At 39.6% G+C, this 25,456-nt stretch overlaps 1 protein-coding gene across 1 annotated transcript; it reads right to left on the bottom strand.

Annotated features, from left to right (window-relative positions):
* Positions 1 to 9,430: 9,430 nt before the first annotated feature.
* On the bottom strand, positions 9,431 to 23,978 carry LOC130232704 (lysine-specific demethylase 6B-like). Its single transcript, XM_056462680.1, is given in 27 exon segments — positions 9,431 to 9,456; positions 12,419 to 12,641; positions 13,112 to 13,238; positions 13,320 to 13,461; positions 13,766 to 13,953; positions 14,102 to 14,216; positions 14,303 to 14,451; positions 14,546 to 14,614; positions 14,810 to 14,910; positions 15,514 to 15,719; positions 15,806 to 15,911; positions 16,301 to 16,427; positions 16,536 to 18,100; positions 18,102 to 18,530; positions 18,532 to 19,529; positions 19,532 to 19,618; positions 19,621 to 19,663; positions 19,844 to 20,338; positions 20,573 to 20,610; positions 20,613 to 20,736; positions 21,069 to 21,091; positions 21,094 to 21,319; positions 21,494 to 21,704; positions 21,788 to 21,880; positions 21,999 to 22,122; positions 22,479 to 22,571; positions 23,889 to 23,978. Coding segments are annotated over 25 exon segments (6,030 nt in total). The 5' UTR covers positions 22,118 to 22,122; positions 22,479 to 22,571; positions 23,889 to 23,978.
* Positions 23,979 to 25,456: the final 1,478 nt, after the last annotated feature.

Below are 25,456 nucleotides of genomic sequence, written 5' to 3'. Positions count from 1 at the left end.
CTCATGTGTACTTTTAGCTAGACTAACTGAAACAAATTGAAAAAGGGCTGGAAAAAGGACATTTTAGATGAGTAGTGTCTGGTGAAATATATACACTCACCGCCCACTTTATTAGATACACGTGTCCAACTGCTTGTGTAATCATCCAATCATATGGCAGCATCTCAATGCATTTAGGCTTGTAGACATGGCTAAGATAAACTGCTGAAGCTCAAACCGAGCATCAGAATGGGGAAGAAAGGTGATTAAAGTGACTTTGACTGTGGCATAGTTGTTGGTGCCAGACGAGCTGGTCTGAGTATTTCAGAAACTGCTGATCTACTGGGGTTTTCATGCACAACCATCACAGAGAATGGTTCGAATAAAAGAGAAAATATCCAGTGAGCGGCAGTTCTGTGTGCGCATATGCCTTGTTGTCAGAGTAGATTGGCCAGACTGGTTCCAGCTGATAGGACGGCAACACTAACTAAAATAACCACTTGTTACAACCGAGGTATGCAGAAGAGCATCTCTGACCTTGAGGCAAATGAGCTACAGCAGCAGATGACCACACCGGGTGCCACTCCTGTCAGCTAAGAACAGAAAACTAAGGCTACAATTCACACAGGCTCACCAAAACTGGACAATAGAAGATTGGAAAAACATTGCCTGGTCTGATGATGCTCAATTACTGCTGCAACATTCAGATGGTAGGGTCAGAATTTCGCTTCAACAACATGAAAGCATGGATTCATCCCGCCTTGTATCAACGGTTCAGGCTGGTGGTGGTGGTGTAATGATGTGGGGGATATTTTCTTGGCACACTTTGGGCCCATTAGCACCAATTGAGCATCGTGTCAATATCACAGTCTACCTGAGTGTTGTTGCTGACCATGTCTGTCCCTTTATGACCACAGTGTACCCATCTCCTACTTCCAGCAGGATAACACACCATGTCATAAAGTGCAAATCATCTCAGATTGGTTTCTTGAACATGACAATGAGTTCACTGTAGTCAAATGACCTCCACAGTCACCAGTTCTCAATCCAATAGAGCACCTTTGGGATGTGGTGTAACGGGCGCTTCACATCATGAATGTGTAGCTGACAAATCTGCAGCAACTGTGTGATGCTATCATGTCAATATGAAGCAAAATCTCTGAGGAATATTTCCAGTACCTTGTTGAATCAATGCCACAAAGGATTAAGGCAGTTCTGAAGGCAAAAGGGGTCCATCCAGGTACTAGTAAGGTGTACCTAGGTGGCTGTTTTTTTTGTTTGTTTGTTTGTTTGTTTTTACTAAACAACCCAAATCTCTGTACCCGAAGATGCAAAACAAACAAACAAACAAGAATACTTTTGACACAAACCTTATAATTAATCTTACCAAATAAGCCTAAAAAGTGCTGGTATTTTTAATAGACGACAACTTTTGAGGAGCGGATAAATGTGTAAAGTTGTAAGGGTGCTGGAGATTCTTCTATCACACACACACATGAAGATTTGCTTAAAAGAGATACCTTTCTGGTTGCCTTTATTAAGTCCTGATATATGTTGTTTGTTTGAGCATTCTCTCTGTTTGCTTGGTGTTTATGCAGTCGTTTTTAAGAACAAACCTAATGATACAAAGCAAAAACGGAATTAATTTTTTAAAATAAATATGCCCTACCAGAATTTGGTTTAAAGGGGAACAGTGTTCTTGGTTTAAATGGGCAACATTAAATGAAGAGTTTGACCAAACCATGATCCATACATCCAAGTCAAAGTGCTCTAGAATTCATTTAGAAGTGGATGTGATGTTTTCAGGAAGCTCATTCGTCTTGTTTGGTGTGCAAATAAAACCTGCCAGGCATGTTCATAATAGATTTAAAATGTAGAATTAGACTTATTGAGCTGAAGATTTTACTATTCTCTCCATAATAAAAAGTAATGAATAAATGAAATTAAATCTCACACCAATATGAGGGTTTGAGTTAACAGAAAGGATCACAAACATCTGAGAGGAAGGAGAGATGGGAGATGTGAAGGATGGAGGGGAAGAACCATGATGAAAAGGCTATCTGAAAGCACAGAGGGAGTGGCCGGGCATGGGAGGAATAGAGTAAATGTTGAGTTGTGTAACTGATAAGAGCATAACCATCAGCAGCAGAAATCACAGGCAGATCAATCGATGTGTCGACGCAATTCTGCTTTCTACTGACAATATTTGTTTACTGTTTCTCACCCATGGGATTCCTGATCTCGCAATAGAGGGCATTTAAGTCTTTTCTTCTTCTTTTTGATCCAATCTATGTTAAAGTGGAATATGTATGAGTACTTTAAAGGGATAGTTAAAACAGAAATTAATGTCATCATTTATTCACCCTTCATTTGTACCAAACCATTTAGAAATGTTTTTGCTCTATTGAAAAACAAACCAAAAGAAGATATTTTTGAAGAATGTTGGAAACCTGTAACCATTAACATCCGTAGTAGGAAACACAAATACTTTAGAACAGGGGTGTCCAAACTTTTTGGGCTGAGGGCCAGATGCAAAAAAAAAAAACAAAAACAAATTTTTTCCAGCGCCAAATTTTACATGCATCACACAGACACGCGCACACACACACACACATATATATATATATATATATATATATATATATATATGTATGTATGTATAATGTATATGTGTGTGTGTGTGTGTGTATATATGTGTGTGTGTGTGTGTGTATATATTATTATGGAATTATTTTAATTCGTCGTCCAACTGTGTTTATAGAAAGACTTACGTTTTTAAAATCTTGAATCTTCTCTGGGCAAATTACAGTTGCTACACTCATCAGACACTCCTATATAAATACTCCTTCAGTGAAGGGTTTTCTGTGCTGTGCCATTAGCTCAGCTACCTCATAACTAGCCAGCGCAGAATTTTCTTGCACTTTATTAGCACGAAAAAAAAAACTGCTGTTGTTGAGCTGATAGGGCAGCTGCTAATTGTTTTACTTTTTGATCTCGTTCGGCTCTAATGTAAGAGCTTGAAGACCTGATGTTTTGTTTCATAATGTCTTCTAATATTATATTCCTTTATTACTGCAACTGATTCCTGGCAAATTGAACACACATATTCCGCTGACCTCTGTGAAGAAATATTCTTTGCCCCAACGTGCCCCAAATTTCCTGCACTCACTGTTGATTTTCCTTTTTCTTGGCTGTGCCATGGCTCGCCATAACGTGATTTATCAATTATGTTTCCTTCAGGTTGTTTGGTTCGTTTTACTTCACAACAGGAACTGCTGCCTAATCAAAGGCATGTCATAGCGACACCCGGTGGTTATTTATTGAATTACGTTCATTTTTTTATAGCGGGCCAGATTCTATTAATATTAATAAAAAGCCTTGCGGGTCGCCACAAAACCGTAGTTTGGACACCCCTGCTTTAGAAGTTTAGAACTAATCGTAAATCATCTTCCACTGTCAATAAACATGAGCCATAGCATACATTTAATTTACGTGCATACAGAAAAAAGTACATACAGAAAGTTCGCAGAGCCCTGACGGTGTGGTTGAGTCAAACATTGAGTATGTTTACATGGGCAACAATACTATAATACAATTTTAATATGATTAAGACAGTACTCTGATTAAGAGTCTACCATGTAAACAGTGATTTTTGATTACCTTAATGTGACTGAAGTCATAACTGAACTAAACAGAAATAGAATTAAGACATGTGGAGTGCATATATTAGTGACATTATTGAAGTAAACACTGCAATCAAACTATTACCGTCATGTAGGACTTTTTGCCGCATTTTGTGACAAGATCCACACACACGGCTGTCAGCAAAGGACCATAAAAACAACACTCTTCCACTAGTCCTTCATATTCCATTAAATACCCCAGTTTGTCATGGGGCATGAATGAAATGTTCATGTGTGAAAGTTAAACTGCTGAACTGCAGTTAAAGTCGAGAAATTAAAGATGAAACCCCTAAAATGACATGAGACGCATGAAACCTGAATAACCTGGTGACGCAACATTCAAAAAGCACTTCACGTAATTATATTGTCTTATTCAGATTAAGGCAAATAACTATTATTGATGTCCATGTAAACGTAGTCAGTAGTGTCTTCAAAGTAAGTGAAAGATCTAGATGGGCATCCTGCTGATTTGATTCAGAAGGGCACTTTTTTTTGTCAGACGGCTCACCGGTTGACTTTCATTTCATTCATTAGTTTTAAAAAGCACCCGGTCCGTTTTATTTGTATATATTTTACTGGAACGCATTAACTCTACAGGTGCCTGATCGTTAACTGTGGAGCTAACGTTAATCACATTATTCCAGTGAACGCATTAAAATAGTCATCCTAATTTACTCGAGTGCACGCCTCAGTGTCTCGCGCCCCAGTTTGAAAACCCCTGGTTTAGCAGACTTGCTGATTCTCAACACCTATCCAAGGGAGGCTTGATCAGAAAGTCATTCAATTTAATAAAACTATTAAAACTAAAAAGTTGTGTTTACATAAAACCTCACAATAATGTCATCGCATAGGCTTTCAGTCCATAATTTTATCTGCATGTGTTTATATTGAGTCAATAGGATTCAATGTGGTTAAAGAGGCTTGTGACCATGATGAAATGCAAGATGACAAGCGGGAGAATATTGTGTGCATGTATAATTCTGCAGTTTAATATGTTCAAGAGCTTCTAATAAAAAGAAAACAGTTTAGACTTGGCTTGACCTTCTTACACGTATTTTTAACAAGACTATCAAATTTTAAATTAATGTGTAGAGTTTCGCCAAGATACTTAAATTCATTCACTTCTTCAATAACTTCATTTTTAGTCAGCACCTTAAATTTATCCCTTGCAGGCCTATTTCTTATGGAGAAGCACATAGGAAATGTTTTCTTGACATTTAACATTAAATGAGACAGCTCAAGCCATCTTGAAATATATTGTGAAGCCTGAGTCAGTTGCTCATCTGCCTGGCAAGGTGTTTTAGCAGACACGGTGATGAATGATTGTGAATGGTCACCAAAGGTTTCCAACATTGATCATTATGTCCATTAACTGGTGTGAAACAAGTCAAGGGTGCGTAAATGACCCCTTTAACAAGTTCTTTTAAGAAATTCTTATTTTCTCAAAGTGAGTGACCTGACTGTAGTCAAGCTCAGAATGGTTTAGCTCCTGTTTATTTGACTGATTTATCATCTATTCATAATCCTGTACTGTCTCTCAGGTCATCCAACCAGAGACTTGATGATTTTGTTTCTTTGATTGTACAGCACCTTGGTCAACAAAAGTGTTTGCTTTATAAATCAAGTAAAAAGTTAACTTGATTTAAAGAAAACTTTTAAAGATTTTTAAAAATTATTAATGAAATAAAAAATATAACCTACACCCCATGTTCCAGGAGAAAAATGATTAATATGGGCTTTTTATATACAAATGTGTACTATTTTAAGGTACCGACCCAGCTTTAGTACAGTTTGTGTATAATAATAGACATGGTCAGTATTCTTGGGTTCTTTTTATTATTTATTTATTTTTCTTTAAGGAAAGGAATAATAATTTATGTAGTCTTGCACATGTTTTGATAGCTAATGTGCCTGTGTTTTGATGCTTGGCAAAAGTTGCAGACACCTTTACCAATATCAAAATGCTTTTTTGATGCAAAATTTAATTGAAACATCCGTTTATTAAGGAAGTTGAATATGTCTACTGTAATAAAGAAAATCCCCTTAAAAGCAAAACTAAATAAATTGCTAAATACTTTTAAAAGTATTGAATATAATATTTAACAAACTGTTTACTATTTATATAGTTTTGTATACATGAATAATTGAATATTAATCAGATGATGTCATTACGCCACTATGCTGTCAGCCAATCATTGCATTTCCTGTGGAATTTTTTTTAATTTTTTATTATTTTGTCTCTTTTTCTTCTTCATTAAACAATAGTATGTGTAGCTTAAGGTGAAATATTAACCAAACCTCTTCTCTTGAGCATATACTAACACAGCGTTTTTGCAGAAGTAGATGAAGCTCATAGAAATGCAAAGGCCTGATTGTCTAAATTAACTGAGCTCTGCCGCTAAACGTCCTGTGAGCAGAGATGGGTTGAACACAGAATATTTGCAGTTGAGAGGTCTTGAGTTCTGACGTTGTGCAGAGAAATAGTAGAAAAAAAAAAGAGGACGTATGTATGGGTGAGGCCAATGGAGGACTGGAGAATGGTGACTAATGCCACTAAACTCCAGCTGTTAATAACATAAAAATAAAACTCATAAATCGCAAATAAAGGAAGGAAATTTTTGCGTACCTGAATGTAATTCTTGCATTGGGGATTACCAGAATTCTGTGAATCTAATTATTCAGTTGTATCCAATAAATTACTAATATTATTGCCATAGAAAAAAAAACCCTCTCCTGACCTTTTTTATTGAACACGCATGGAATTGATTAAATATTCCAACCTGTGGAATTATGTGTGCTCTCAAATATAAACACTGATGTCAATAACTGAACCATTTTCTCATAATGTGACTAGTTCTCATAATGTCATAATAGTTCCATGGATGTTAACCGTTCCATACAGAAACAAGGGATGCAAATAAGAATCTTTAGCAGAAGAGTGTACATAAACAAAAGCTGTTTCATTTTGGCTTTCTGAATGGAGGAAATTGAGCAGTGTGATAAAGGAGGGGGTCTGTGTGTTTCCTGTACTAACAGGAAGTAGGAAATCCGCAGGCCTGTACAGCGTTGACCTCTGTGTGAGCCTGAAGTCCTTTTCAAACTCTACCAAGGTCCTGTTTTGTCTTACTATCAAGTCAGTTGGATAAACTTGTGTGTAAAATAAATGAATTATCAGGGTGGGAGTAAAATTCTGCAATAACTGCTGGCAATTGAAATGAGCTCTTGGTTGGCATGCTACAATTTGTTTGCTTGTAAACTGCTTGCTGTATCTGACCATTTCATCTGTTACATAAGGCCCTCATGAGTCAGTCTTCTATTCTTGCAGACAATTAAAGTTTGTGCCAAACATGCATCAAAGTTTAGCGATTGGACCTGTTGCTGTGAGCTGATCACAAAACTGCAAATCTTGAGTTCCTCTGCGTCAGCAAAAAAGGAACAGGAAAGATATGGATGAGTCTGACGCAATATGTCAGATGAATAAACAGGATATATATTCTCCTGATAACAGCGTGTCTGGTACAGCCTGATGAAAACATTCACCAATTTTAGTTGATATAAAAACAACAAGATTAATGTCTGATCAAAGTTGTTTACATCACTAGGGTTCACAATTACCATCTTTAGTTTGCTGGAATCCATTTATTGTTAAAATCATGGGTCTCAAACTCAATTCCTAATCAAGTTGTTCAAAAGAGTCTGAACACCTTCATTAGTTGCATCAAGTTGTTTGATTAAGGTCGGAGCAAAACTGTGCAGAGCTGCGGCCCTCCAGGAACTGAGTTTGAGACTACTGGTTTAGATGTTTGTGTTAGAACTGGTTATTAAAATGATTACAACTTTAAATAAATCAAGGCTTTATAACGTTACATTCACTGAATGAACAGAGGCACAAGACAGATCAAAGTTTATCAAAGCATTTAATATTATTCAGAGTAATCATATCAATGTCACCACGAATTCACAAAGTGTTTAAGACGTGTCTGGCTCAGTTTGCTTCATGTGTGAATTCCAAAACAGTGCAGATTTTAAATAACCACAAAAAAAGATCAAATAAAAATGAGAAAAGAAAGTGTGTTTATATTGCAACAGGAAAAAATTCTTTAAAAAAAATTGAGTAACTCAAGACAAACTCAGCACCATCTATTATAATCAATTTCCTGATAATACATGAATTATTTCAAGCTAACGCCTCTAAAGCTGTAAAAAAATTACAGTATAGAAATCAAAACAATAATGCGTTAAATCCCCTTTCACACTGTTACTTGTTCCAGTAAAACGCCACAATTTACAGGTCAGTGTGGTGGTTTGTTCACCATATATATGCCTCAGTTTAGGCGTATGAAACCCACCGTGGCAAAATCACTATGTATTAAAAGCTGTAGTCAGCATGACAAATGTGTCCTCAAATGAACAGCATTTACAATAGGACAAAAGCACCACGAAATGGTTAAGATAAGTATCAAAACTGTTCTTAGACCCAATCCATCAATCACCTGAATTGACCAGTAGCTGCTAATCAAGGCTCATGATTACTGACATCAGTCCAAGTCACCATTGTAAGAAACAACATAATATTCAAAGAGTGCTAGTCTGACAACTTAGAAACACGACTCCTGAATTAAAACATTTTCAAAAGAAACATTTCAACTGGTGAGCGAGTGTTCAAATATATAACAGTGATCACATTGATGTCATTGAAAGTGGGAAAAATGCCTTTTTAAAACATTGGTGTATAACAGACATCTGATTAGTCAAATCCTCTGTGCTCTTCATTCTATATGGACAAGGGGTTAGTCAGGAGACTTATATATGTATATATAGGAACAATATTTAAAGGGGGGGCAAGCACCACGAATCAAAAAATAAAATCAGCACCCTTTAAAATATTACAGATGTTTTAGAATAAGAAGAGAAACCATTAATACATCTCTGATAAGCATGTTGAGGCAGGGGAGAACATTTTATATCCAATAAATAGAAAAACATTTTAAATTATAAAAACCTTTCAGAGAATAGATCTGTAAAGATGCGAGACAATTCACTGAACAAAACAAATGAAAGCGGACGATTCTACTCACAAAACGCCTGATTAGAACCCTAAAAAATGCTTTTCCTGATGATATAAACGAAACAATCCACACTAAAAACTGAAAAAGTCTTATAAAACCCGTATGTTTTGAAGCATTCTGAACAACTGTATTTCTTTTAAATTCTTAATGCCTTAGAAAAAAGTCCATTAGCTCTATTATTAGTATTATTAATTTGTTTTTTCTTATCTCTTCACTAAATACCAAGTCACAAGGCCAATGTGGGTATATATCTAGGCTGTTTCTAGGTTGAAAAATAATAAATTATTGAAGAAAAATAAGCACCCACGAAAAGTACAAGAGCATTTACATAATTCAGTATTCAAGACAACAACCCTCAAGAAAAAGAAGCATCATGAAAGAAAAGCCAAAGGAACAGGATCTCCTCCACTCGGCTGCGACAGCCACCAAACTGCGTTCCACCTCAAGTCCCGCACGAGCCATTCAGAGGTTGGTACACAAGACCGACAGAAGTAAAACTGGAGTCTTATTGGCTGATTGGTTCGTAACAATGCTGATAAACTGCTTCTCGATTGGTTCTTGTTTAACAAATATTAACAGTAGTAGGTAATTTCTCAACAACTAAATGTTTTGGGTCTTAATTGGACTAAAATAAAAGAATCTTGTCCTGCGAGCAGGAGTTTTGGTTATGGCTGTGTGAGGAAAAGGGATGAGACGTCCTCATCGAGAGCTTGGGACTGACGGCCCTGAGAAAAAAAAAACACAAAAAAAAAGACAGATGTTAGATCTCTGAAGCTTTCTTCATGTTTGTTCACATTCACAACAGCTCCTAAACAAAGTCCCCTAAAGAGATGATTTCTTTTTGAATCCATTCAGCTGATCTCTGATCATCTGGTGGGAGCACTTTTAGCTCATCTTAGCACAGATCACAGAATCGAATTAGACCAGGGTTGTCCCAAACTCAGTCCTAGAGGGCCGGTGTCCTGCAAAGTTTAACTCACAGCCCCCATCAGACACACCTGGGCTAGCTAATCAAGCTCTTAAGCTGCTGTCACACTAGAGTTCGAGCTTGCGAAATTCTGTTGTACGATGCTGCGAAAAGGGGCGGGATTAAACATTTTAAAAAGCAAGTGCTTGCGCCATATTCTAAATTCCTGTACAGAGAGGTCATGTTTTGATCTTCGATTGGTCTCACGCAGTCAAGTGATGCGATTTCACAGGTCAGAGTTCAACAAGCTTGGACTTTCCAACGCAGCGAACTGCGAAACCTGCGCAAGACCTTGCGTTTCAGTTTGATGCATTTGCGTGCGTATGAATGGAGGTCTAGGGGGAGAAAAGTGCAGTGTGACTAACTAGACTTTACAGAAACATCCTTGCAGGTGTGTTGAGGCAAGTTGGAGCTAAAATCTGCAGGACACCGGCCCTCCAGGACCAAGTTTGGACACCCCTGGATTAGACCATCATTATCATCTCGGTCAAAAATTATCAAATCAGAGATAATTTTTCATTTCTGTCAGACTTGGTACACTATGCAACCACAGACAATCTGGTCATTTTGGAGTGAGATGCTAATGTTCTCATCCCTGTTCTTGAAGATCTATCAACCTGCAGATCAAAGAGTTGCAACCCAAACCAAACACACCTGTGTGTAATTATCAAGTGCTTTTCAGGTCCTGTTTAATCGGTTCAGGTGTGTTTGATCAGGGTTGGAACTGAACCCTTCAGAAAGGTAGATCTCCGGGATCAGGGTTCAGCAGCTCTGATCGAATCTGATTAAATGATCTATGCTAAACTAAGATAAATATGCTAATATAAATATAATGATAACTATAAATGGATTAAAAAAATAAAAAATGTAAAACTTTAGAGGAGCCTATTTTCCAAAAGATGTTAAGTGTTTATTTAACACCTGGTATTAAGAAATGATTTTGTCAGTCTGATCAGAAGTGGATTACTTAAATCATTTTAATTTAAACTGACAGAGGAAGGGAAAATAAGTGGTGTCATTTATAAAATGTGCATTCACACAGATTTTACTGAAAGTGTACATGCTTACATTTATGGCAATTTTAACATTTATAAAAACAGTCTCTGAAGTTTTGACCTTTTCCACTTACTAATCACTTTCATAGGTAGTGGAAATCCTGTTTGATCAAATTTCTTTGCTTATGTGGTGGAAAGTGCTGAAAAACCCACAAAAAAAAAACCAAATGACCCATTTTCTTACACACAATAGGATGTTTTTAAATTGTATAAGCTAGACAGGGTTTAAACGTTGCCATCTGAAATTAGAAGTCTAGTCTGAAGCTGAAAAAAAAACTATTTTAACTACTATCAGTCCTGATTCTGACACAAACTGACTGTGTTCTGTGTAGTTTAGCTGCAAACAGAGCATATGAAAGCTGCTCCACCTTATTTTGTTGTTTTCTCTTTCTCATTTATACATGACTTGCATGAGCTTATTTCAAAATGTTGCATTGAAAGATCTGGAAAGAGTTAGGGCTGCACGATTAATCAAAAAAAAAAAATCATGATCTCGATTCGACCCTACATGATCTTTATCCAGCATTTCTATAATTCAGTCAATTATATTTTCAAGGTCAGGAGAGAAGCATAAAGATGCAGAAGTCTTCTCATTGTTTTATATATGTTGTTCAGCAATATGTACACCTTTAAATGGTGTTGAAAAAGTCACATGCTGTATTTACAGTTGAAGTCAGAGTTATTAGCCGCACTTAGAATTTTTTTTCTTTTTTAATTATTTCCCAAATGATGTTTAACAGAGCAAGGAAATGTTCACAGTATGTCTCATAACATAAAGGTCAAAATTATTAGCCTCTTTAAGCTATATATTTTTTCGATAGTCTACAGAAGTGTCGTAAAACATATCTAGTCAAATATTATGTACTGTCATCATGACAAAGATAAAATAAATCAGTTATTAGAGATGAGTTATCAAAACTATTATGTTTAGAAATGTGTTGAAAAAAATCTCTCCGTTAAACAGAAATTGGGGAAACATGCAAGGGGGCTAATAATTCTGACTTTAACTGTATATTAGAGTGTGTGTGCCCTCCATTAAACAAAAATTTTAGGAAAAAATAAACAAGGGGGCTACTAATTCAGGGGGCCTAATAATTCTGACTTGTATAACTGTATAAGGTATAATTCAGCCAAAAATTTCATTTCTGCACAGTGTTGAGCATGAGAAACGTGTAACAGTGTCAGTATAACTACTCTAGCCTATATAATGTTGAATATAATGCAGGAGGGAATCTGATAAGGACATGATAATGTTGTCTATGACAGATTGCTAGCATCTGTCTCAAACATAATTAATCAACTTTAGAATTATGAATGGTTTTATTCTGATGTCATCACTTTACTGTGCATTAACGACCAGGACAAATTTAAAGTCTATTCAAGTCCACTCGTTTAGAGTCTGTACAAAATTTTGCATTTCCCAACAGTAGACTTTCATGTAGGCCTAATATTATTGTTGTTTTACCATACGTTTAAGAAAAACAGCAATAATAGCCTACTCATTAACCTTTATTTTACTTCTACAGAATCGTAGGAAAATCTTGATCTTCATTTTAAGCCAAAATATAAAATTGTGATTCTTATTTTAGCCAGAATTGTGCAGCCTTAGCAGACAAGTGGCCAAAGTGGACAATAAAACTGCTACACAAATAGGAATGTGTTTACTTTTGCCGCAGTTGTAAAACTGGTGTGTGTTTGTGTGTGTTTCTGCACTCACCAGGCTGAAGGAGTCGTACATGTTCATGAGCTCCTCCATGCGGTATTGCTCCAGCACTACTACATTGGAGAGATTTGGGCTGCGTTGACGTGCACAGTCCTCACAGTGCACCACGTACATCTTCCGACTGCCGTTCTCGCTGGTCACAAACAGCAGGTTGAACACCTCCACCTGCACAGAAAGAAAACAAAGGCTCATCAAACAATAAACCAAATGACCAAAGAGCGTTGCACATTAAAGTAGACAACATAAGCATTCCAACCTTATTTTGGGGGCTATTTTTATCTTACAGATTTAAATTCAATGTTGCAAGAAATATTTTCTTAAGGTGACATCTCATGGAATGGAGAGCAATGTCATGTGTAATATGAGCCAATAAAATAGTGTGTAATAGATGTTCATCTTGCTCCATGTCATGGTAAGTTCTGATCCTTTTAAATCAGTGGGAGTCAAATTAAACTGTCTGAATATAAAGACGCTGTTATCTGTAACCCTTCTACACTCCACAGCTGACCACGTCCACCTTCGTAGCATTTCTCAGGTCTGCAGTATTTTGTTCCTGGGCCTCTAGTGTCACCAAATGGAAATGCATAAATTGTCCTGCCAACTAAAATGGCCTTGCATGACAAAACTGCACTCACATCACACTCGTTACAGTAGTAGGCCGGCTCATCCTTCATTCTGCTCTGGTAGGAAATCTTCTTTCCTGCTGCCACCAGCTGGTCCCTTAGGATCTGAATGTGCTTAATAGACTGGAGGAGACAGTGTCTGAAAAGGAGGAAAGGAAAATAGATGAAACCTTTACACTAACTGTGATGTAATTGAGTAAGGAGGAGGCTGCATACATACTTGATCATGTTGTAAGCGTCTGGGTCGGTGACTTTAACAGTGCGGGCCACGTTCCAGGACACATGAATCATGGGAACGATGGATTTCACTTTCTTCACTTCGTTCCACTCAAATCTCTCTAAAGCCACCTGGTACTGATAAGCTACAAATGAACAGATAAACAACAGTGAGCTAAGGGCTAGCAAACAGCATTTTACAGTTGGCAAGGTCACTTTAAGTCTTACAACTGTTTATTTAACAAACATGAATGATCAAAAGTTTGATTTTACTGATTTAATTTTCCCTTTCAAGAAATAAGCTCCCCGACACACACATATATTATGTGACTGGAATGATTGTGCAAAAACAGGATTTTCAGCTACATTGTATCAGACAGCAAAGTGTGATTCACAGCAGGAAACAACAGTTCAATCAAAACAACTGTTCCTTTTTTAGAGGTTAGTTACCAGTGACGGGTCCCACATTCCAAGCAATGTTGTTGCACCAGCCTACAGCTTGAACCCAGTGTACAGTGCCTGCGTTGATCCACACCAGATCTCCTGGCCTTTGGATGAACCGGTACACAGGTATGTTAGCTCGGTACAAATCATCCAGAACTGGCCACCATGATCCCGTCAAATAGTCCACTCCATGTCTGAAAGAGAGAAAATCATTCACAAACTTAAAATACTTAATCAATTGGACATTGTTTGCCATTTATGTTTTTTTTTGACAGATTTCGTACACAAAACCTCTCCTGTAGTTTGCAAAGCAAAGCCATTTTGAATGGTACGGTTACTCACTTCTCACAAAAATCACTGATGGCCTCCCAGTAGTCATCATGGACAGCAAACCACTCACAGTCTCCAGGTCCAATGTTGATGTTAACAGAACAGAAGTTGTTGTTCTCCTGGTGTCCTGATGACATAAGCAAGAAATGTGAAATTTAACAGGAATTTAATAAAATCTATCATTGCTTTACTACAACTCTGATGGTCTCAAACCTGGTGTGCGGCATCCCGGGATCTTCATGTATAGTTGTACTGTATTCATTCCCAAAATGGTGTGGCCAACATGACTTAGCATATTCCCACCAGAGGATACACGCATAAATGCTGGCAACTTCTGCAGTTCCTGCAGCTGAGGCTTCCATCTGAACCATGAGATGCAATACAATGTAGTTAATATATAGTGCTCTAGAGTTTACCATATTTACAGGTTTATGCAATAATGCACAATGGTCTTACCTTTTGGGATCAGACAGGTCAATGTTTGTGCCAAATTTAATTATTTTCCCCACAGTTTTCTGCTCTGAACTGTAAATATAATGGAACAGTTTTAGGGAAAAGCATTCAATGAATATAAATTCATACACATATGTGTTTAAGAAGGGTGTTATTACAGATTTTCATCATTCAAATCACTTTATATTATAAAATAAATAATAAAAATTTAAATTTTTTGGACTAATTCAGATATAAATGGCCATGTTCATTTTTGAAACAAATTACCTGGAGTTGGGTGCTGAGGAGTTACTGATTGTACTCTCAGCTTTAGTGGCTGGCTTTTCATCTTCATCATCATCCTCCTCAGCATCACTGCCTTTCTCTTCCTGCAAATTCAGAAAGTGTTCAGTTGTGCATTTACACTTCTGCGTGTTGTTCGTGTTGCTCTGCAATAACACTTCAGAAACGCTAGCTGGCAGTGTTTTTTTTTTTTTTATGTTTCCTGGTATTGAGTTTCCTCATAGGCGTTTTGTTTTTTCTGAACGCTACCTTAAATGTAAAAGTAGCTAAAACTCGCTTATTCAGAGGCGGGAACCGGCGGACGTGCAACAACTTTAATCATAAGGTAAACACAAAACATCTAAAGCTACTTCACAAGACGACACTAGTAAACACTAGCTCCATCAGGCTTGCGGCTCTCATAATCTCCTATACTCAGCACAGTTACCAAACTGACCAATCACAAAGCTTGCGCTACGCATTGTATGGTTACATTTTTTGAGAGGTGTGCATCAGCGTTGGCCACAGCAAGGGCTATGTGACTGCACGAAGGCTGCGCCAGACCATACGCGTGTGCTTGACGCAGAAGTATAAATCAGCCTTGAGTGTATGCTGTATATGATTCTAATGGCAATTTGTTTAATCATTTATATCAGACAGGGCTTTACAAACATGAATTCTGAAGTACTTGAAGAAGTTTATGATCACACCTGTAAGCTCTCTTGGAAGCTAGATGCCTGGTACTGGGCATACTTGGCAATTGTTGTATGTGACCTGCTGCTTTCACAGGGCCAGGTCTGGCCAGTGCCGCTGGCATCCCAGTTCTCATCTGCTGGCTGCTGGACCTGGGTTCGGACCTCAACTGCATGCTCTGAATTTGCCTCCACCAAAGACTTTGTGGAAAACAAACCAAGATCTACAAAGAGAAAGGATACCACTAAGTTCATAAAGAAAATGTGTATCAGTCTATGTATCTGTCCATTAATCATGGAGAAAACTTACTTAATCTTAGAGAGCCAGCTAGTCCCCGGATAACAGTAATGGGGTTTTTAGGATCTGTACAAAACTGCAGCAGGACCGGAGAGAATGCGTCTCTTTTACTTTCCAACTGCAAGGAAAAACAGACATGAAATTATAAAGATATACAGACCAAATTCACAGACCTTTCCCTGGCTATCACTGAAAAATCTCAATTTCCTTTGCCTAAAATGAACAGAAAAACTTGCTTTGCATAATATTACATTGTGTTAAGCTTGAATATTAATTCAATTTAATTATGAGCGCAACTATGGATGATTTTCTTTAAAAAAATAATTTTTTTTTAAATCACAGCACTCTTAACTTTGGTGGTGAACTGGTATATAAATAAATCTACCTGACCTTTGAGAAAATGTGATATTCCTGAAATTCTACAAACCATAGGAACTCTGGGTTATGTATGCGGTATAAAAATTGACCACAAGGGGGCTTTGGAAAAATGATTACTCTTTTGCTTACATAGATGCTTGGGGTAGGGGGGTTGAGTTTCTCACGAGGAATGGGCAGCTCTGAGCTCAAAACAGGTTTCACAGAGAAGGCATCCAGGAGATAAGATTCCTTGAATTTCCCCTTCATGCGGGCTGCCCTGAAATAAAACATTAGACATTTTTTTTCATTGTGCAAAATACATTAAATTGCAACTATAGCCAAAATATATTGTTTCAGAGATGTCCTGTACGCAAATATTGCTTACTTGCAGGCTCTGACAATTTCACTAGCAGAGTTCTTTATAGTTATATCTTTCAGAGGAATCCTCTTCTCTTCTACTTCTGAAGCAATAAATGTCTCCCTGTCGCCACTCTCCACCTTTATGAGACGAATCTTCAGTTCTTTAGGCGGCCCATCTGTTAGTGCTTTCAGTTTCTGAAAGTCATCAGAACATAATGCAGATGAACCTGATGGGAGATCGGAAGAATGTCCAGAGCTGCTGCCCTTCTCTCTAATCTGAGTCCATGCTTCCCCTTCACTCTGGGGTCGACTACTTTCTTCTTTCCTTCTCTTCTTGTCTCCATTTCGCTCTTGTTCCTTCTCCCTAAGCTCCTTACTCTGAAGGTCCAGATTACCCAGCACTTGCCTGCTCTTCTTTTCCTTGTGTGACTTTCCATCCCTGTGTCTTCGACTGGAGCTGGAAGAAGAGGAGGAGGAAAGGGATGCATCGTCATGTCTTTCTCGGTGCTTTTTCTTTCTCTCCTTCTTGTCCTCATGTTTTTTGCTACTGCTGCTGTGTTTGTGTTTCCTCTCTCGTTCTCGGTGTCGTTCCTTTTCTTCATCGGGTTTGTATATCTCATGAGCCTCTGCATTTGAATGATTTTTAAAAGGGATTATGTGTTTATTAACTTCCAAGCTTTGACCAAGCTCTGCTAGTGAAGACTCTGAGATGGTGGTCAGCTTTGGTCGTCTTTCCAACAAGTCTTTCATGTTTCCAGAATCCACCTCAACTTTGGGTTCTTCTGAAATCTCTTTCTCATCATCGTTGCCCAGAAGATCTGACGGGCTTATTTTATCCCCTCTTTTCCTCTCTGATTCACAACTGGTAGGTGAGAGGGGACAATTCTGACCAGAGTTACTAATGGCAGGGGTTTGTGTTGGACTGCTAAAGCCTGGATGACTGGCTGAACCTGATGTGGGAGAAGTGCTTTGTTGCTGCCTGCAAATGTCAGGCCCCAAAGAAAGAGATGAGGAGTACTTCACTCCCACAAAAGCGGAACGAGGGGGACGTCCAAAGGGACCACCCCGGTATGTGTACTTCTGACTCTCAAGTACAGATGCAAGGTTTTTAAACATGCTGTTCACACCTGTCTGATGAAGGTGTGGGCGCTGAGGTGGTGAACAGGATGGAGTTTCATCTTCTCGATCCACTTCATCTTCATCATCCTCACACTCACTTTTCTCTACCTCTGAAATGCCATAAAGCTTGGCCAGGTCACTATGGCGATAACTGGTTCCTGTTGTGGCAAGACTGCCATCCTGGGACAGAACACTATTGGAATTTGCAGACTTGGGAATGACCTTGAGTGAAGAGGTAAGAACCTCTTCTTCTTCCTCAAGTGAGGATGTGCGGCTGCAAGGAGATGCCAGTGAACCTTGTCGACTTAACACAGGGGGGCTTGCATGGCCATCTGGCTGATAATCCTCAGCTGGTGATTGCTTTAGGGCAGGCACAAGGTCTGGTGCGCACAAATAACTCTTCACAGGAGCCACATTTGTAGAAAATGGAAGTTCAGACACTGCTTGTTCTCCCTTTTGACCAGAATACACACTCCTCCTCTTTCTTAATTGACTCATCCAGCATCTTCATGATGTTAGCTAATCCATCAGGCAAAAGCTCAGAAGTTTCTTCCTCAAATTGGGCACCATCTGAATCACCACTGCAGCTACTAGGATTGCTACCCAGACTTTGAAGTCCTGCACTGGGCATTTGTTTTTGAAGGTTGTTTTCCGGCAGGCTAATTAATGTGCATGAAGAGTGAGCATCCTTGTGAAAAGCTTGATAAAGTTTGGGTTGCTCTCGCAGGGGTGGAGGGTTAGGAATAGCACCAATTATCCCAACGTTTTCAGCGGTTTTCAATGTGAAGTCTTTGGACGGGCCAGGTTTCAGTTGCATGCTGTGGTTGGTGGTGCTGATGAGAGCAGATTCTGAGTGGTATGTGGGAATCCCAGTAGAATTTTGAGGTGGTGCCCCACTCTTTCAATTTCTCTCTCTGCCTTTGCTTCTCACGGGCATATTCTGTCTGGGGAGTAAGAGGAGGTGGTTGTGATTGTTCTATAATAGTTGCTGAAGTTCCAGAAGGACGTGGGGGCACTCCTCCTCTACTCAACCAGGGATAAGGTGGTGAATTCTGGCTAGAGGGTGAGATGGAAGAGGGTGCATTGGCTAGAGACAAACGAGGAGGGGGAGGCTCAGTTGTACTACCTGACAACAAACGTTCCAGACTTCTAATGGCAGACTCACAATGTGGTTTTGTGTTTACTTCATGTTGCTCTACAATCTGTTTTCTCTTTTCTTCCTGTTGTCTCTTTCTCTCTTCTGCTTGCATGTGGCCCTGCAACTCTGCATCAAGTTTATTTAAAGCATCAGCTATTGAGCATGGGGCAGTAGGCTGCAAACTGGATACTGGGTAAACTGGAGTTGGAACAGTAGTAGTTGCCTGAGAAATTGAGGAAGATTGGGTGGTTACAGAGTTGTATGACCTGCTGGACATTGTCTGCAGTATCGAGTTGGCCTTTATTTGTGCTGGAGGGTGAGGGCAACTTAGAGGTGAACTGACCGGTTGTGGGAGAGTGTTAGAGGTTTTGCTGGTGATGACGCTGTCCCCTGATCGCTGAAGCCCTGAGTTTAGGGTGGAAGGAGTAGAGGACACTGGGGTGTAGTTAGGTCTACTTTGTCCTGTGTGGGGAGGAGTGGACTGCTGAATTTGAGATTGCACTCTATGTAGATGTTGAAGGGTTCCAACACCAGTGTGAACACCATGATAACCAGGATGTGGTGGATTTTGACCAATCATGGAAACATGGTTTGGGTTTGACATCAGCACTGAAGAATCCATTGGTCTCCCGATGCTTAGAGTGCTGTGGATTGAGGAGGTTGTAAGGGGTGCTGAGCTCATTGTAGGGATGCTTCCAACACTGGTGTATGGTTCCAGGGAGCAAGGTGGATGAGCCGTTTCTAGGTTTGGAGTAATTACAGTTTTCGAGCAGGGGCCTGAGGTGGGCTCACATGTTGGGGGGTCCTTGGACCCTGGTTACCCACAACACTATTCTGTGCCTGAGAGTGCGTGCCGCAATCTGAGAAACTCCTGTTCCTGCAAATTCATGTGACTCCTAAAAAGCAATTAAGTCAACAAAACAGATACATAATTAAAAAAAAACATTGCATAGCATGCGATTTACAAACAATACAATAATTGTGTCAAGCAGGAAGTCTTATTTCTGTGCATTAAAGACATCTTTTGGTCAATGTAATTCAAATTGTTGTGATTTCATGTTCTATGTCTGTGTTACCTGGTTCCTCCAGGGTTTGTGGAGGTTGTGCTGAGGTACTGTGGCCTGGGCCTGATTGCTGGCTGGTGGGCTGGTAGAATGGACCAACCCTGGGTGAGGCTGGAACTGGGGGTGACTGTAAGGCACAGTGGTGTGGCTTGCTGGTGAGGGTGCAGGACGCTCCCTATCTGCCCGCAGCGATGAGGAGAATTTAGGAATTAGCGGAGGTGGGCTATCCAAATGATGTCCTCTTTGTGGAGTAGTACCATGGAGTTCTCCTTGGGACTGGTCTGAAGGTCTGTTTTTGGAATAAGGGTATGTTGAATGGTGGATGTGAGGGCTCTGTAAAGGTGGTCCCAGAGATTGTGGTGATTGAGTGGCCTTTTGTGACTGTGATGAAGAGGCCCTGCTTTGTCCATAGCCACTTGTGGGGGATATGGTGGGAGAGGATAAGGTTGATAGACTTATAGGAGGTGCTTTATAGGGGATACTTTCAACTTCTGACTTCGCTGAATCCTGTGAAAGAGAAGAGTAATATCTAAATGCAGTAAACATAATACACATTGAACTGCTTGATGTCATAAATGACAATGACAAATAGTCTGTGATCACTATTAACTTTAGGTTAAAGAAAAATCTGAGGAAAAAAGTAATTTGCAAGTGCAACAGTGACAGGTGATGTGTATTCAACTTTCAGAGAGAATAGAAGAAAATAAAATTCAATTTAAATTCTGATGAGTGACAGCAGACCTGGAAATTAATGGGTCCGCTTTTGTGTTCATTTGGTTCCAGGGTGCTCCTCCTTTGTGCAAAGGGTTCCAAAAGCCAGGTTTAGGTGGGGGATAGTGGGAGGATGGCTGTTGATTCAAAAGTACAGTTGGCCCAGATAAACGCTGCATGGCTGAATGAGCAATCTATAACAGGAAATAAAAAGACAGCTTTTTACAACTTTTGCTGTAGAAAAGGTTTTGGAGGGAAAATTCAGAGCTGAGGTCTTAGGGCCGGGACACACCAAACCTACATCAAACAACTAACATAAATGAAAACCAACTGTGTTGTTGAATCACATTGGCTTGCTTCTGGTCCAGTCTGGACTAAAAAGCTGAGTGAACACACCAATCGGATGGCAGCAGACTGATTCAACACACCAAACCAACTAGCCAGACTGATGCTGACTGAAAGCCCAACGGCCAAGCTTCGGCTTGGAGTGTCTCGCCCATAAATGTATGATATATTCTTGACCAACCTGTTCAGACCCAGAGCTCTTTTCCTCTTGCTCGGACTGGGGAGGTCTTCTATGTGTCGGTGTAGAGAGGGAGCAGGTGTATGCTGAATTACAGAATGCTCTCCGAGAGGGGGACCAGGACGTTTTAACTGTCCAGAATTAGAGTGAGGTCCCCTGGGTTGCTGCTGATTTTCAGGTTGAGTCCATAAATCAGGTAATGGATGAATGGGCCGTGATCCATGGGTTGACAATTGAGGATGAGGTGCACCAAACTTTTGGAGAAAGAAAGAGAGGTTGGCAAAAGAAATGCAATGTGTGAAATGCAAATGAGTGCACAAGAGCACAATGTCACTGTAATACAATTCTAGAAATCCATAAACATTTAAAAATACTGATTATTACTGCATGAACAACTTCTATTTACACAACAAGAGTCTAATTTTTACCTTCAGTAGCTGATTAGCTCGAGCTGTGAGGTGTGCAGGAGGCCCTGCATTGTAGCCATTGCGCAATCTGTTGTGGTTATCACCAGGCAATGGCTCATACCCCTGGCCAGCTCTGGTTGTATCCCAAGGCCTGGGAGGAGCAGCGGGCATTCTTTGCAATGCCGGCATTAAAGCCTGTGACAGGTCTTGCTTATCTCCTCGATGTATGGGTCTGGAAACACACAAAGATAAATCAGAAAACAATCCAAAATGTGCATTTTAGCAGAAGTGTTAGCAAGCTTAACAGAAACTCACCCATTGTTTAAGAATTTACTTGGATGATTTAGCCCAGTCATGTGACTGGGCATATGGGGGAGAAGCTGGTGCTGACTGACACCAGTTAAGCACCTATCAATAAAAGAGGAATCAACTCAGTTGTTATCTCAGTTAACATGTTTCAATAAGTCTTAAATTTATCAACAACGTCGCTAAAAGCATAATAAGCCCCGATGATGAGGTAAATTACCTGGTGGGAGGTTGCCAGGCACGGCTGCCCACGGGAGCCCATGGTCCCCGGTTGAGTCCGTCCAGAGGAAAAGGGTCCCGTGTGCTGCACCCGGTGAACTGCTCTGCTGTGTGATGCATCCAGCCTAGACAATAAACAAAAAATATTTGTGTTAATAATCTTACCACACATCTTAAATGCAAGGAAAACGACTCACTACATGCTAAAACGAACGAAAACATTTAAACTGTTGTGACACTATTTAATAAAAACATTTTAGTCAGGTTTCAGTTAGTTGTCAAGCCAAATCTTTTTCAGTTTCACATCTGGAATATTATTATTGGATTCAGCTTTGTTCAATTAGCCAAACATTTTTTAACACAAAAATGTGCAAACATCAAAATGAAAAACCTATAACTACTATGCAGTGAATTACTGTTCCTTGCTAGACTCTAATAAATAATTAAATAATAAGAGAGAGCATTATACATGTTAACTCACCACACTAGCTATGAGTGTGAAGCCCTCCACTGCAAAACGGAGAAGGCCACTCACCAAAATGAAGGAGAAGCTGTTTACTGCTACTCCTGCCAACTGGAGAGAGAAAGGAGAAGGGACATAAGCGGTGAGGCAAAACCACAGCCAATCCATTAAACACAGAGGGAAAACACATCCTTTGTAGTCTGTACGAGTGTTTGGCCTGCAGGCAGCTATTAACAAAGAAAGCCTCCAGAACGTCAGTACCACTCGCTGCCTCAATGGGGCAGTGCTCTTCTGTATTCTAATGGCAGCAAAGGGTGCACAGATGGGCTTGTGGGAGTTCACCTATAGGGTGAGTACACTGAGGTCATTATAACCCTTCCTGGGGCCTCTTGGCAGAGGGTGAGAGTGATGGGAGGGAGGGGACGAGCAGAGCAAAGCCTGGAGTCAAGCCAGTGATGTCTGTGTGCATGTGTGCATAAGGAGTGTGTGTACTTGTGTTGTGTGGCTCTAGTCTGATTATTTGCATGTGTATGAGTGTGCGTCTATGACAAGGGAGACACTGAGGTTAATCTCATTAGGCCAGGCGTGATGGAGAGAGGAAAGATGGAGAGCAAGGGGTGGAGGGAGGAAAGGAACAGCAGAAGGACAGGATGGATGGACAGATTAGGGAAAAAAGACTGGGTCTAAAATTAAAGTGTTCTTTAGGGAGACTCCAAAGTGAGAAGACCGGCTGTGCTCCCATGAAACACCCACACATGCAAACACACTGAGCTTCCCACGCATCCAGAACACACATGGCACATCGAGCACAAGCTGGATGCACAATATTGGCAAGCGCCTGCACACTCTCGATTGAAATTGCTTGGCACACGCACGTATATACCCATACAGAAAAAAGACGCCTAATTATGGACTTGGCAAATACATTTCAAGTGTAACACGCACAGGCCTATTCTCTTTCTATAGCACAAAATAAACACACTTATACAATAAAACAGGCTGCATATGCAAAACTTGCCATCCATAAAATGCTGAAGAGCCTGATGGTTTAGTCCTTGCCTAAAAACACTTTCTGGTGAAATTCAAAAGCCGTCTGAATGCTGTAATTCTGATGCTCAGGAATACCAAGTCCAATATAAATATGTAGCAGTATTCTGAGATTTGGATACAGTAAGTGTGTGAGAGCTATTCATTGCTCAGCAGGTTAGTCAGACTGTGCATGTGTGTGTATTTTGAGCCTACAGTGCACAGGATCCCACCCACTCCTCTCTGGCTCATGGTGTCGCACTATTAAAAGCCTTATGTGATATTTCGGGAACTCTGGATTTAGCTTCTAGTGAGGACTGAAATAATCACGACCCTGCAGTATTCTTAGACTGAGCTCTGCATTTTTTCTCTCTCACACACACAAACAAACATGTAGATTACCTGTTAAATAAGCATCTAGCACCACTTCTCACACGTCTGAAGAGTTAGAGTTTAGCACCAACAGTTGATCATCTCTGTGGCTGTGGAACACTGTAGGGGGACAAAGAGGCAATCATCAGCGCATAGAGCTCTACTCTCAACCTCATTTGTTTTCCTGATATTTTACATTGGCATAATTCCATCCAATCAGAAGAAGTGCTGTAAAAACAGCCAGACCTTGCAGCTGTGCCATCAATATTCTATCACTAACCGGGTGTCAAATATGACTCCAGAGGAGAAGGGGGAAAAACACTGATTTTATAGGACAAAGTGTAATTTGGGAAGGGCACTTACATACTGACAGATAATACCTGTCAATATTGTAACAACCAACTTGTTCTTTAATATTAGCGTTTTACCCACGTTTATCATACATAATCTCCATATTATTCAGCCTTTTATTAGAACCCAAAAAAACATGGGCATATTTTTGGTATTGTGAGCAATAAAACAATAATGGAAATCTGTCTAAAGCATGGGAACTCATGGGCTGTGAGCAGGAAATCCATGATAGTGTCTTTCACACACATATGGTGAGAGTTATTGTGGGGAGGGTGTCTGAATAAACACAGGCAAGGCTCTTGTAGGCGTATCGATGCGGAAAGCCAACTATCACGTGTGAAAACTGTAGTTCATGATGAACATTTCATGAGAAATCGAGAGTGGATGGATGGGTTCATCAAAAATGTACTCAAGACTTGAAATATGTGAGTTTAGCATAAGATAAATGATTACATTTGCATTAAAGAGACATGTAGGACCTGCCAACCATTTTCCAATAATACTGCTCTGGCTTTGGTTCTTGCCTTTGTCTGTACTAGGGTCGTGCAATTTGGCGATTTCTGATAAATTCAAATATCTCCACAATGTGTTTTTGAAGAAACAAAGCATCATCGCTACAGAGCACATTGTATCAGTTGCAATTGTGGTGTCTGTTTATCTGTGCAGATGCTTGGTGAAGAGAATGAAGTGATGATCATTGGAGCCAATCACAATCATGTTTCATGAGTGAGTGAACACAATGGCCAATCAGCAGTATTCAAGAATCTGCTTGACAGAGCTCAAAATGCAAGTGTGAAATGCTGGTTGTCACATTTTTTACATTTTAGTGCCAAAGTTGCTACTTTTCACAACAACCCTACTAAAAATAGCACCCAGTACTATGAACTATGAACTACCTGAAAAGAAACGGTCAAAGCTTGTTTATAAATGGGTTATGGTCAGATAAGCAATAATTAACAGTGTTAGGTCATCATCTGTTCTGCCAGTCTGTAGAAATATGTGGCTGCATAAGGCTCCAGTTTGTCTGTAAACTGGTTGAAAGCAGGATCTGGCTCCAGAATACAACCCATTATGGTGGAGAATTGATCTGTTTACATGAAACAATGAGAATCTGAGCTAAACAAATATACAGGTGTACAGTATGCTAGACTCAAACCTTGCCTAAAAATGTTCACGACTATGAAGGCAGTTGTGAGTAGTGGTGTAACACTCACAATGAATGACTATTTTCACAATGAATATTTTCA

The sequence above is a fragment of the Danio aesculapii genome, chromosome 7 (genome assembly GCF_903798145.1).
Source record: "Danio aesculapii chromosome 7, fDanAes4.1, whole genome shotgun sequence".
Classification (NCBI taxonomy): domain Eukaryota; kingdom Metazoa; phylum Chordata; class Actinopteri; order Cypriniformes; family Danionidae; genus Danio; species Danio aesculapii.
Note: the sequence above shows the minus strand (reverse complement) of the source record. Positions and strands in the feature narration are given on the sequence as shown.